The sequence below is a fragment of the Vigna angularis genome, chromosome 6 (assembly GCF_016808095.1).
Source record: "Vigna angularis cultivar LongXiaoDou No.4 chromosome 6, ASM1680809v1, whole genome shotgun sequence".
Classification (NCBI taxonomy): domain Eukaryota; kingdom Viridiplantae; phylum Streptophyta; class Magnoliopsida; order Fabales; family Fabaceae; genus Vigna; species Vigna angularis.
The window spans coordinates 35,553,856-35,567,542 of NC_068975.1; the positions used below are offsets into that span (position 1 = coordinate 35,553,856).

The 13,687-nt window shown below is 29.6% G+C and overlaps 2 protein-coding genes across 2 annotated transcripts; both read left to right on the forward strand.

Annotated features, from left to right (window-relative positions):
- The first annotated feature begins 223 nt into the window (after window positions 1-223).
- Window positions 224-995, forward strand: LOC108341696 (TIR-only protein). Its single transcript, XM_017579347.2, has 2 exons — window positions 224-785; window positions 899-995. The coding sequence occupies exons 1-2, from the start codon at window positions 340-342 to the stop codon at window positions 993-995; spliced, it is 543 nt and encodes a 180-aa protein (XP_017434836.1). The 5' UTR covers window positions 224-339.
- Window positions 996-7,866: 6,871 nt separating this feature from the next.
- Window positions 7,867-9,589, forward strand: LOC108341914 (NAC transcription factor 25). The gene is made up of 3 exons (XM_017579594.2): window positions 7,867-8,258; window positions 8,393-8,718; window positions 9,035-9,589. Exons 1-3 carry the CDS (start codon window positions 8,066-8,068, stop codon window positions 9,581-9,583), a joined length of 1,068 nt encoding a protein of 355 aa, XP_017435083.1. The 5' UTR covers window positions 7,867-8,065; the 3' UTR covers window positions 9,584-9,589.
- The last annotated feature ends 4,098 nt before the right edge of the window (window positions 9,590-13,687 follow it).

Sequence of the window (13,687 nt, forward strand, 5' to 3'; positions counted from 1 at the left end):
ATACGTACTTACGTGTTTGAAGGAACAATTAGTTCCTAATATGGATTCCCGAGGGTCAGAAAATTCGAATGCTTTTATTCTTTTTGTTCAATTACCTAGTATTTTCCATTAGTCTAACATAAGCCCTTTTCTCCCAAATTTACACACACTCTCTCGATTGATATATGTATATATAGACTTACACCCATCTTTGTCCCTCAGATCTTCCCTAAGTTAAAATCTCTCCCCACAAAGTACACAACAAATTAAAGTCTGTAGCAAAGAAAGAAAAGTTTTGTAGCAAGAAAACCCAACAAAACAAATTATAATCGGTAATTAAGTTAGGCTGAGGAAGGAGCCATGCAGCGTTTACCCAAGATGATGACTAAAATCGGTGGTCCGGTATGCGACGTCTTCATCAACCACCGTGGGATCGACACCAAGAGGAACGTTGCCGGGCTGTTGTACGATAATCTTACGAGGATTGGAGTGAGGGCATTCTTGGACAGCATGAACATGAAACCCGGGGACAGGCTTTTCCAACACATTGATAGAGGCATTCTGGGTTGCAAGGTTGGTGTTACCGTCTTCTCTCCTCGCTACTGTGACTCCTATTTCTGCCTCCACGAGCTCGCTCTTCTCATGGAGTCCAACAAAAGGGTCGTTCCCATTTTCTACGACGTCAAACCCTCGCAACTTACGGTCAAGGACAACGGAACCTGCCCTCCCGCGGACCTTCAGAGGTTCGCCTTTGCACTTGAAGACGCAAAGAACACCGTGGGATTGACGTTTAATTCTTTGAACGGGTAAATATACATACATTCATACATCTTTCTTTCCTTCTCTTTGGGTTAATGGGTCATGATTTATATTACATGAAGTTGGGTTTTGATTGATTTTGATGTGGTTTTGTTTTCAGGGATTGGTCGGAGTTGCTGAGGAATGCTTCGGAAGCGGTGATCATGAACTTGTTGGAGGTAAAGGAAGAAAGGAAGTACGCGAAGAAGCAGCGTTGAATGCTTCAATGTTCATAGCGTGGATATAACCACAATATAAAATTTGCATATATATTTTTTCGGTATATAAATATATGGGCTCGTAATGAGAGAGACCATATGCTGCTACCTTTAACGTCACTCAATTATGTGGCCTCAATTCACTTAATATTAGGATTAGGCTGCAGCTCCAACTTTTTCTTAGACTAAAACTACAGAAATTGGTTCAACAGAAGCACAACAAAGTGCTCTTAGATTAATTTCTATCAATTCCTTTGTATCATAATTCTTTTATTATTTCATTATTAATACAAATTTGTTTCATTAATTTACCTTTCGTTCTAATTTTTTTGTCCTTTTTTTATGATTAACAGATTTCAAGGTTATAAATCCATAAACTGTAGTTTATTAACTACATTTTCTCGCTAGTATTTTATACATTCCCCAATATCAGCCTCGTAATTCAACGTTTAACACAAAAGCAAACGCTTCTGCATTGTACCCGCCAAAACTAAACCCTGTTTGGTAAAATAATGCTGCATTCAAATTCGTTTCTGTTAATAATTATACAGACTGATAAAAAAGTTCATTTGTTTCTTTTCAATTTTTTAAATTTTATCAATGTAAAAAACATTTTTATCATTAATGTTTTTATTTATTAGTAAAAGTCACATTTGTCCATATTAATAAGAGCCGCCAAGAAAAGAATCCAATACATTATAAAAACTAAATATCTATGAAGGATTATCAATATTTTTCCAAATCATGTGTTATACTAGAAACTATATATTTTTTATTTTTCAAAGGATGTTCTTTGAATTTTTATACCAAATAATATACATATCTTCTCCTCTTTAATTATTGAGTTAAAAAGAAGTCCTACACTGTAAAAAAAAATTAAACAATACTCAATTTTCCAATTAAACAAAATATTAAAAAAGGTAAATAGTAAGTTTAGTGAAATAAGTATTGACATGTTTTGTTTTAAATACAATAAAAGAATGCAGTTTTAATGCAGAAATTTTAATTTTATTAATTTTATTTAAATCATTTTAACGGTTAAGGTAATCAATTAAATACATATTTCATCTTCATTATCACGTATGTTGTTGTGTTGTTTATTATAAAAAAAATAATAATATCGATATGCAATTAACATTGAAACGATTTTTTTATACCATTCACTACTCTTTGTAAAGTTAAAATGCTTTTCATTAGCTAATTGCTTTATATTTACTCTATATTCAAAATTCGTAATAAAATAGTATTTCATGTATTAAAATAACTTTTAAATTTTGTAGAACTGATCAAAACTAAAGCATTAACATTTTTATTATCATTAAACAGTTTTATCAATCATTGTCTATTAAATATTTCAGAAATATATATTTAACATTTCAAATATATTTTAAAACACTGGATAAATGTTCCAAAATAATAATAAATTTCATGTTACACTGGCATAATTTAGCATAGTACTCATATTGTTGGAGTTTCTATATTAACTAAAACTAAAAACAATCAATAGTATATAGACAAATATCCTTTAACAAGTTAGTTTTTAAGTCTAAATTCACTTATTAAAATGATATAAAATAGTTTATTATTTACAAGATTTAGTAAATTATAAATTATCATGTTATATGTGTAATTGCATGCAGGAAGAAAATGTGCTGAAATTGTCATGAGATAAGCCTAACGTTATATTTTTAACTATTTAAAAAAGTAATCGTAAGTGAGATTTGATAGCATGAAGCAAGAAGGAAGAAATTGATCCTGTAAATTCTTGGCTGCTTCTTTACCATATAATAAACTAGAATTGAAGAACCAAAAAGTGGATTTCTACTTTATGCTTCACCTGTCGGTGGGATTGACATTTAATACCACTCTGTAGTCAAATAAAAATAAAATTTCTCTTTTTTTTTTCTTTTTTTATTCTCGATATTTATCATAATCCCTCATTTTATGTTTCTCTATATTCTCTTCACGTTAATAATTGTTTTCTCGAATATTGTTAATACAATTACTTAGCTGATAATTCCCACTTTAATAAATTATATGTATGCGATTTTTAAAAAATCTACTATGAATTGAAATGCCTCCATATTTTAATTTAAAGTGATTTAGAAAAACCAAACTAATTAATTAAAAATCCTCCACTATTTTCAATAGTTGATCAATTTGAAGGGATAATAATATAAGATACAAAGCCAGTGATTGACCAATTTACAATATTATTTTGGAACTTATTTTAACAAATGAATCATCTTATAAATTGCCTGGGAATCTTACGTTCAAATGTTTATTAATACAAGTGAACGCTGACTATCAAGTAATAACAACTCCTTTTTCCAGAACGTTTCTCCTTAAATAAGTTATTTTTTTATATATATACAGAAAAACATTTTTTTATTATGATTCTTGTCATAGTAACACCAAGTATTTGCAACAATATACTTATTGTTATACTAACTGACTATACTTCCTACATAAATTCTAAAGAGTATATTCTGAGATAAAATGACTATACAATTAATTTGACAATATTTAAACGCTTTAAGTTGAAACATTCAAAATAAGTTATATTATATGGAGAGCTTAATATATTCATAGACATGAGGCTAATTATTTCTTTATATCTCCTTTAGTAAGAAAAAAATGGATATTTGATATTGTTTATTCTCTAACTCGCTTTGTATTTGGTTTTATGATTATAACTTCTTTAAATTTTTAGAAGTTTGTTCTATAAGATCAAATAGTTTTACAAAGACAATCTTAATGTAAAATACTTAACTGATTAAACTGTTTGTTAGGTCTATTAATTATTTTGTACTGATTTTTGTGCCAATGAAAACCAGATGCATGAGTAGTGTCTGAATAGGAAAATATTATGTGAGTTTTTCTAATTTTTATTGGAGAGAGATTGATCAAATTTAATATCAATAAGCCATAAATAAATATGTAATGACTTATAATATTATTTTTATTTAAAAAATCTTTATAGTAAGTTTGTGAGAATATTTAATTTCTATTAAGCGTTCATGTAAATAATAGTTTATGATAAGAATATAAAGATGTTGGAGAGAAGCCATAGCTTGCAGAAGAAGTAACAGTTTGAATAAAAGAAGAGAAACATACGCATAAAAAGAGAGGAGAGTCAAGGTGTTGACATTTTATTGTGTTTATTGGTTTAGTGAGTGAATTGAAAGAGAAGAAAATTTCGTGGTCTTTTCAGTTTAATTACTTCAACAGATTGGCCCAGTCCAGCAAGAAGCCCACATACGCACCACGACTCACTTTCTTCGTGTCATTGTCGCTACAGCTTTCTCCTCTGTATTTACTTATATTTTAAAACATTAATCTTATTTTTAAATTCCTTAGTTATATTCTCATTATTATTTAAAATAACCAATAAAGGGGACTTGGGCACTGTACAGATAATTTATTCGCAAGTGTGTAAATTTATTAATTTTATGTTAATCTAACTTTTCCATAAGTTCAGTTTTTGACTAACATGTACTTTTTTCAATTAATTATGCATATAAAGATCAAATATTAAAATATAAAGATATTTCAACTTTTTTAAAAAAATAAAAAATTAATACTGTATCGGACTTATTAAATATTATCATTGAAAATAAAAATTATTGTATATAAAAGTGATACTATTCGATAAATACAGTTATTTAAAATAAGTACTACTCTATTTTATAAAATTTATAATTATCAATATTTTAAATAACTGTGGAATTAAGTAAGTTTCTTTATATTTGAATTCAAGTCTCTTTTTTTATAAATAAATAAATGCAATAAAATGTACACCACACACACATCGGAGAAGAAGGCCCAATACTACTTAAAATGGGCACCAATCTCATCCAATTCCACCACACCAGAGGAAATGCTTGGGTACACCACAAGGCCCAAGAAGAAACAAGTACAGATATATTTTATAAATCAAGATATTATTAAGTACTAATTTTTAAACAAAACATTATCAATATATATATATATATATATATTCATATATAAATGATAAAATATGAATTTCAAACAGTCAAATCATATTTTCTAAAAATTTATTATTGTGTTAATAAAACAAAAAAAAATATTGTTAATTATGTTATGATACATGAGATAGTGAAAAACATACTCACAAGCCCAAGCATTCTAGAATCATTGTCCTTAGTTTCCTGTTTTAAAGTTTTAGTTACAGGGAGAATTGTCTTTTTAATCTTTTTAACCGTATAATATCGATTGGAATAATAATTAATATCCATAAACAATTATTAATACTATTGAGAATCTGATCGTAATATTTATCTTTTATCCTGCTTTCTTTCATATTCAAAGTGAAATTCGAATTTTATACCACTTGATTAATGATCACAAGTTTGCTACTACTCATAATATAATTTATTTTAATTTTTTTAATTAAGAAATTTTAAAAGCAGTTTAACTTTTGTATTTATCTTATTCGAATTCCAAAATTAAGCTATCTATTATGATTTTAATTCTTAAATATATTTCACATTTAAGAATTTGACAATGAGGTTTTGGAATGAAGGCCACCTCATCCCTAATAAGTATGACATAATTAAGTGTTTGTTTGAATAATATTCATAATTATGCTGAATAACGTATTAAAATATAAAGTACAATGTAATCAATGAATGTTGTAGTGTTGGATAGGCGAAATTGGCATTGGCAAAGATGAAAGTAACTGTAGTTTTGTCATTTTGTCGTAATGGGTGGTTTGATTATTTGGCATGATGAAGTATTGAAAGTTTGAAACAAATGAGGAAGGTAGAGTTGTATGTATAAGAAACTCTAAGTTTTAATTTTGGTGCATTCACATGGAATAGGTGTTAATTTAATAATTCATAATCCTGACAAGCAGATGTAATCACCTCTTATATGCCTCTTCAAGAACATTGTTTCACACTTTCCAGATGTAATTAAAGTTTCTTTCGTCACCCTTTCTATCTTTACTCTCCGATTTTCTTCCATCATTAAAATCTTCTGCATTTTTAACATGTTTCAATCCAATTTTTCCTAATACAAGTGTTCTTATTGCACACATGCTGTAAACATAAATAACCATAATTTTAGTGTTTCTGTCTTGATAATTGAAGTGAACCAAACTTTGAGAATAAGCCCACACCGAATAACTTTCGGCCACCATACAATTCGTACTTGTATAAAAAATGAGGGTTACTTTCTCTTTGCAGTACAACAACTTTCAATAATTATTCACTAATATTTTTTTCTTCTATTCTAATTAAGTACCATTAATTCACGATTAAATAGTATAGTTATTAAAAACAACATTTGATTGATTATTCCTTTGTTAGTCGCACAATTAAAAAATAAAAAATAACATTGATTCAGCAATTCTAAGAATCTGACTATTATTATGTGGAGAAGTCATAACTGACGGTTATCTGTGGCAAGACAAGTTTTCTATCACTCGGACCTATTAAATTTGTTCGGTTTGGTGCTATGTATATTTTAAATGAATTTTATTTTTAGATTTGGTGAACATAAATCATTTTAAAAAAAGAATAAAAATAGTTTGAAATTTAAAAAGTTAAAATAAAGGACATATTTAAATTTAAAATGAAATTAATTTTAATTTTAAATATAATGTACAAATTACAACTATATATATATATAATACCTTTTTATAAGATCTTGTTTTTAAAATATAAATAGAGTTTGAAATACTGTCCGAAGGAAAGAAATAATTAATAATTTAAGTTCTATAAAGAAAAAACTCACTAAAAAGATCCTAAAATAAATTCAAAAATCATACTCAAGTACTTAAGTTCATGCGTGTATTTTCAATCATATTAGAGATAAAAACAAAAATCTTAAATATGTTTTTCTCATTTAATTGAATTCATATATTTTTTTGATATAGTATAATTTCTGTCAATATTATCCATAATATATGTTGAAAAAAAATTAAAAGTCAACTAATTTTAAATGATAATCTTTTATTTATAAAAGTAAATTGATATAAGAATATATGATAATTAAACACAATATAATCATGATAAGGTAACATAAACCTAATATAATCATGATAATGATAAATAGAATAATCTAGATATAATATAATCATATTAAATAAAATAATTATAGATACAATATAATCGTGATAAATAAAATAACTCTACACATAATATAATCATGATATAATATAATCATGATAAATAGAGTAAATATTCTTACACAGATAAAAAAAAATACAAATATATAAAAAATTAAAAAACCTAAGTTTTAATTAAATAGCCTTGTTTTATAACTCTTTCAAAGTAACAAAAGACATTTTAATTGTAACAGCTTTCGACATTGATCCTACCTCAGAAGAACAAATGAAGACGGCGCTCATAGAAGAGCACGTGCGCACGTGACTTCTCTCTCCATGTTTTAGTTGTGGACTGCGTTTGATGTATGAACAGCGTGGGCCATGGTTACTTTGGGTTTTGTCTGCATAAGAAAAGCATGACATCATAAGTGTATAGGCCGTTCCAAACTCCTTCCTCACAGAAACAGACAACCATCCTTATTCTCCTCGCTCTGCTGCTGTCCAGAAATTATTACATGGATCACAAATATTATGCTCCCAATTTACTTCATTTTCATGTAATAACATGATTTAATATTCTTCATTTTCTTTTCTAAATTCAAAATATTACATGTTGCATGAACACTGGTCTACACCAGAGACACGTGTTTGACAACAGACTGTGCGATCACTTTCCGCTGTTCTCCGTACACGTGTTGAACCATCCACCCTCGATTCCCACGTGTCACAAATCTCACGGGCACCCCTCTGGTACATTTATCTCACCCAACCCTACTCTTACAAAACACGAATCCTTGTCATGCGATCATCGCCTCCTTCTCTCAACCTTATTTCATTGAAGTGAATCAGTTGTAGTACCTAAGTTTCATTCAACCATAGCAAAGAAAGAGAGAGCAAAATAAGGGAATTTGAAGAAAAAGTTAGGCTTACCAGGGTTGTATTATTGTATGCATGAGAACTATAGCAGAGTGTTGAAGCTAGACCTGTGACCATCACCATGAATAGCATGGCTTCATCTTCAGAATATCATACTCATCAGCACCCTCATCTTCCACCGGGGTTTCGGTTCCACCCCACAGACGAGGAACTGGTGGTTCACTACCTCAAGAGAAAAGCAGACTCTGTTCCTCTTCCTGTCGCCATCATCGCCGAGGTTGATCTCTACAAGTTCGATCCGTGGGAGCTCCCAAGTATGAAACTTCATCACACCACGCCTTGTCTTCTCCTCCTTTCGTGCAAACCCACTTTATATTTTCTTCGTTAATTTTGCTTTTGAAATGCAATATCTATATTTTTTTGATTTTGGTGTTTGTGTGTACTTTAGGTAAAGCAACGTTTGGCGAGCAAGAGTGGTACTTTTTCAGTCCGAGGGATAGGAAATACCCAAATGGGGCGAGGCCTAACAGGGCTGCTTCTTCTGGGTATTGGAAAGCTACCGGAACTGACAGGCCCATTCTTACATCTCATGGCCACCACAAAGTTGGAGTCAAGAAAGCACTTGTTTTCTATGGTGGCAAACCTCCAAAAGGGGTTAAAACCAATTGGATCATGCACGAGTACCGGCTTGTTGGCAGTTCCTCAAATTCTTCCTCAAAGCCACCTTCTCTGCCTGCAGATCATGCACGTAGTAGCAAGAAAAACTCCCTGAGGGTATGCATGCCACCTATATGATTCATATCCTCTAATTTTTATTAGTTTTAATTTCTTCTCAAACAAAGTTAAATTAACCGTTTGAGTAAGATCGGGTTTTTACTGTTTTCAAAGATTAAAAAAAAATAATGAGTAACTGTCATTTTGACGGTAATGTCGATGCTTTTACTCACCGTGACCGCATTGTATTTTTTGATTTCTTATTTGCCTGTAATTTTCCATAACATCAAATATCAGGATAAACTGTACCATAATTCAAATACTTGATTGTTATAGTTGAATTTCTGATTGTTTCTATGTCACTTTTGTTTGGTAGCTTGATGATTGGGTTTTGTGCCGAATATACAAGAAAAACAACAGTACCATGATGCCAAGGTTTCCTTTGATGGAGCAGAATAAGGAGCTTTCTTCGGAGAGCACTATGCTACCAATGATGTCAACTTTGTCAATGGCCAACAATAACACCACTCAGAATTCCAAAGCCGGGACTTCAAGAAGCGCAAGTTATGGACCCATGGGACTAGAAAATGATGACAGCTTCTTTGATGGAATCTTAGGAGTTGACCATAGCATGCAGCAAGATGTTTCTGATTCCCACCAAGTCTCTTCAAAGGGAATCTACCCTGTGAAACGAGCACTCTCGTCACAGTTTTGGAATGACACAAGGTCATCCTCTTCTAGCAGGAGATTCCATTGTGATCTCAATGCTGGAAGCAACACTGTAGAGGAAGAAAGTTCCTTCGTTTCACTGCTTAACCACCTTCCACAGAACACAACGTTTCACCCAAATGCACTTCTTGGCCCAGTTAGTAATGATGTATTGAGGCAACAGTTTCAGCTTCCAAACATGAACTGGAATGTTTAGGGTGGTTAATTTGTCATTGGGTGGATACTGGGTTAGATAATATACCTGCCATTGCAGGTCTATTAAGCTTTAGTTTGGGTTTGGAGTTTATTATTTGACAAAACTTACATATAATGTTGTTTGTATTTTGTTTATAAGAAATTTGAGTGTTATTTTGTAATCGGCATAAGCTTTTAAGGTAAATTTTATTATGCAGATTACAAATTAAAACTCTGATTATTCATTGAATGATAACGCGAACAACACCTCATAGAAACTATATCAAATTGATTTGTTTTTTTTTTCTATATCATTTTGTCCTTTCCACCCTAACCAGAGAAAGATAGGAATGTAAGCTTGTATCTTAATGACACCTTTGAAGCTTTATATTAAACTGAATACAATAGAATAATACTACTGTTCTGTGTCAGCAAGAACACTGGAACATTTGATTAACTAAATAAAAGAATCATTATTGATTGGGATTTTATTGTTAACAAAGCTAGCTGACCGTAGTCATCGTTCGTGCATATGAAAAATTACCATGGTGAGAGGAACATTAAAGTCCAATCAGAAGTTCTTAGCAAGGATATACCTTGGGTGAAAATCACACATATAAAGTATAAATGACGACCAAGCTTATGTCAAAGAGCATTTTCTATATGAGAAGATTAGGACGTGGAAGAAAAGAGAAAAAGGAATCTTGGTTGATATGGATTATAACTACTAATCAAGTCACATGAAAAGTTTGCCATGAAAAAAAAATGGTTTTGTATGATATCTGATAAGAAGGTAACCGCCTTAGTTCGTCATCTTCGTGTGGCATTTGATACCTAAAGAAAGAAAAAATATATAGGAAAAGAAAGATAAAAAGATTCTTATAAACCCTATACACGTTCATGCTTTATATATAACACGTCCAAAAGTAGAATGTCAACTGCCTAAAGTTCTTGGGATTAGACAACTGAACAGTTTAAATCCATCCTACTGAGTTTTCTATTTACTAGGTAAACGTGTTGATTATTCTTTGTAACATTTATAAAATATTATTAATCGCATTGTTTCATAAGAAAAATTATTAATCAATAGAAGGTGTACTCCAAGTTGAGTATAAGATTGTTGCAAAGTCGTTTCAAAGGGACAGATAATTGTAGTATCAAGACTAATAAAGAAAAGGAACACTAATCATTGACAATCTTGATTTGACTTTTATCAAGTTCAAAATATATATTATCAACAAACAAAACACAATCTTATTATTTCGCATCATCTAAATAAATAAAAAACAAACGATGTATCAAAACAAATGACTGATAGAAACACTACCATTTTTTTCTCTTAAAATAATTAAATTGAATGTAGTCATATGAAAATGCCATTAGACAAGATTTCATAAATAAGCAATACAATTATTACATGTCAAATCTAATTTGTCACCTCACAAGATAAAAATATATTTCTTAAAAACAAAACACGGCACCTAAAACTTACAGAAAATTATAAGTTAATTTAACGGAAAAAAGGTCGAAAGAGGTCTCTTTCCATATTTATTGATCCGATGAACCACTAAAACCACACTTCAAGATTTTGACAGGCAAATTATGTCTTTGCTTACCCATTCAATGTTTGTATGATCATTCCTACAGAAGAAGCTTTCTGTAACCCTTTTAAAATATTCAAAACATGCAACGTTTTAAGAAAGAACATAAAATATAAAACAACCATAAGCAAGATAGAATTTGTTAAGGAAAGTTAGATATCACATTAATAATTTGATTGCAAGTACGGAGATAACTAGGGAACAACATTATAAAATGGGGTGTCATTGCTCCACGCAATACAAATTCCATCAAATTTTATTTTTAAATTAATTTAAAATTAATTATGTTGTGTACTTAAGACTTTGATAACTGACGTTAAAAATCAATTTAAACTTTAATTCACAAATTATTTATAATTTTTTTTATTAATAATACAGATTATTTTAGACTAATAATTTTTATTTTATAAAATAGTATCTAATTTTGTTAATATAATAATTAATTATGTTTTTGAGTAATAATATGGTGACACATGTTATTTAACATATATTATAGGAATATATATTATAGGAGTAAAATAGTCATAAAATTTATAAAAATAATAATAAAGAGAAAAAAAGTAATAAGTGATAGAAGTTAATATAAAAGATTTGTGTTTGTTAAAGTATTATTATTCTAGTTTTTATTTCTGAATTTGGCTGTGATTTTTTGTAACGTTTTTTTTAAAATGAGAATAATGCATATAATTTATTTTCTCACTTTTATGTAAATCAATGGTAACCATATGCGTAGAGAAATAGTCATATTTTTAACTCACTAATGTTGAACTGTATAAAACTATATGAGTATATATATGTGTGTGAGAGAGAGATTGCTTATAAAAAAACAGTGTACCTCAAACTTAGATCATACATGAGATCTCGATGTAACACTTCAAATTTTGATAACTACATATTACTCCTGGCGTTTGTATCTTTAAATAAGTTAACTGATGAAATGTCAGCTAATTTAGAAAAAATATTAAAAATGTCAGTTTTCAGTGGAAATAATTAACCTTCTCTTTTGGAATTTTTTGTTAATACGGGAAAATACAAAAGTGTTTAAAATTTGCCTTCAACATATGAAATAAAAGGCAGTAATATTGAAACCGACTCTTGGACCAAAATGATAAGCCATGTGAAAATAAAGATTATCGAGGTTATATACTACTGATTCATGATTTTCACAGATTGAATAGTTTAGACAGAACAGGATATTTTAGTAACTTGGCTGCAGATACTATTGATAATGAACTGATGTCTGAATCAAAGTGGAATATTACTACATGACGAGACTGAGTAAGTCAATCCACACACTACTCAATCAGAACACAACACTTTGAAAAAAGCTTTTGCTGTTAAAAAAAATAAAGAAAAAAGAAAATATGTGGACCGTATTGGGCCAAATAATATGAAAAAAAATATTATATATATTATATGTGGGGAGAGAAAGATTTGGGTCTTACTTTTCTATCTAATGACGTATCGTTATTCGGAGTGATAATCACGTATTTGATTTAATTGATGGCACGCAAAGATTAGATAATAGGATTAAGATAAATCTTGATCACGAAATGATGTACATCATGTGTCTTTTGAGTGTAATATGTATCACCATGGCATTGGCTCCTCAGAAAGCACCAAACATTGTTGTCGTGCTTTCTCTTTCGTTGAAATTCAAACACGTCTCTAATGTATCGCTATGTTATTGGCTGTTCAGAACAAATTCATATTCAATGGAGGAATACCAGATTCACTAACAGTGAAAACAAACTTTTTATCTAAATTCACCTACATAATTCATTCTTTTAACCCTTTTCTTCCTTTCCAAAACCAAACCATCTGTATCACATCTCTACCGTTTATATTAATTCCTTCATTTTCTTCTTTTATATCTTCGATCACTCATTCCTATTATCTCACCATGTGAAAGTCTCTTCAATGTTTTTTGCCAATTCAATAATTTATAGATCGCGTTCTTTTTCTATATGGGCAATTCCGTTGAAGTTGAGTAGAATAAGCAAGGTTTTTGTTTCAGAATGCAATTAAATAATTAAGAAAATTCAAAATTACTAATTATACTGAAGTAATTTCACGTCCTTTGATTCATATGTTCAACGGTATAATTCTTTTAGAAAATAATATGTGTTCTTAAAGTTGGCTTAAACCAATATTTGGAATTAGCATCGCTAATGCACCGGTTCAAGCATATACTATGATATCATTCAAGGTAACTTTTACCTATTTCAAGCTACCAGTAACTAATGATTCTTCGATTGATTTGATTATTGAAAAGTAGCTGCAATCTAATCCCATGTTAAAAAGGGTGTGCGAGTTAAGGTAAATGGTTTGTATTTAGTGTTTAATTTTGAGTTTTCAATTGATCGTTCCATAAAATTGTTCGTCCGTCCTGTTTGTTCGTTTTTGAGTTTTCAATTTATGGTTCAAGGTGTATTAAAAATTTCGAAATTGAATTTTAATTAATAATAGTTTAATTACAATTTAATTATGATAATTATACTTTATTTTAAATTACTCAAAATTCG

Bases quoted from the DNA above. Each gene is read 5' to 3' on its own strand.
- LOC108341696 (XM_017579347.2), top strand. From the start codon at position 340: ATGCAGCGTTTACCCAAGATGATGACTAAAATCGGTGGTCCGGTATGC. The intron at 786-898 runs GTAAATATACAT...TTTTGTTTTCAG, and splicing joins ACGTTTAATTCTTTGAACGG to GGATTGGTCGGAGTTGCTGA.
- LOC108341914 (XM_017579594.2), top strand. From the start codon at position 8,066: ATGAATAGCATGGCTTCATCTTCAGAATATCATACTCATCAGCACCCT. The intron at 8,259-8,392 runs GTATGAAACTTC...TGTGTACTTTAG, and splicing joins CGATCCGTGGGAGCTCCCAA to GTAAAGCAACGTTTGGCGAG. The intron at 8,719-9,034 runs GTATGCATGCCA...TTTGTTTGGTAG, and splicing joins GCAAGAAAAACTCCCTGAGG to CTTGATGATTGGGTTTTGTG.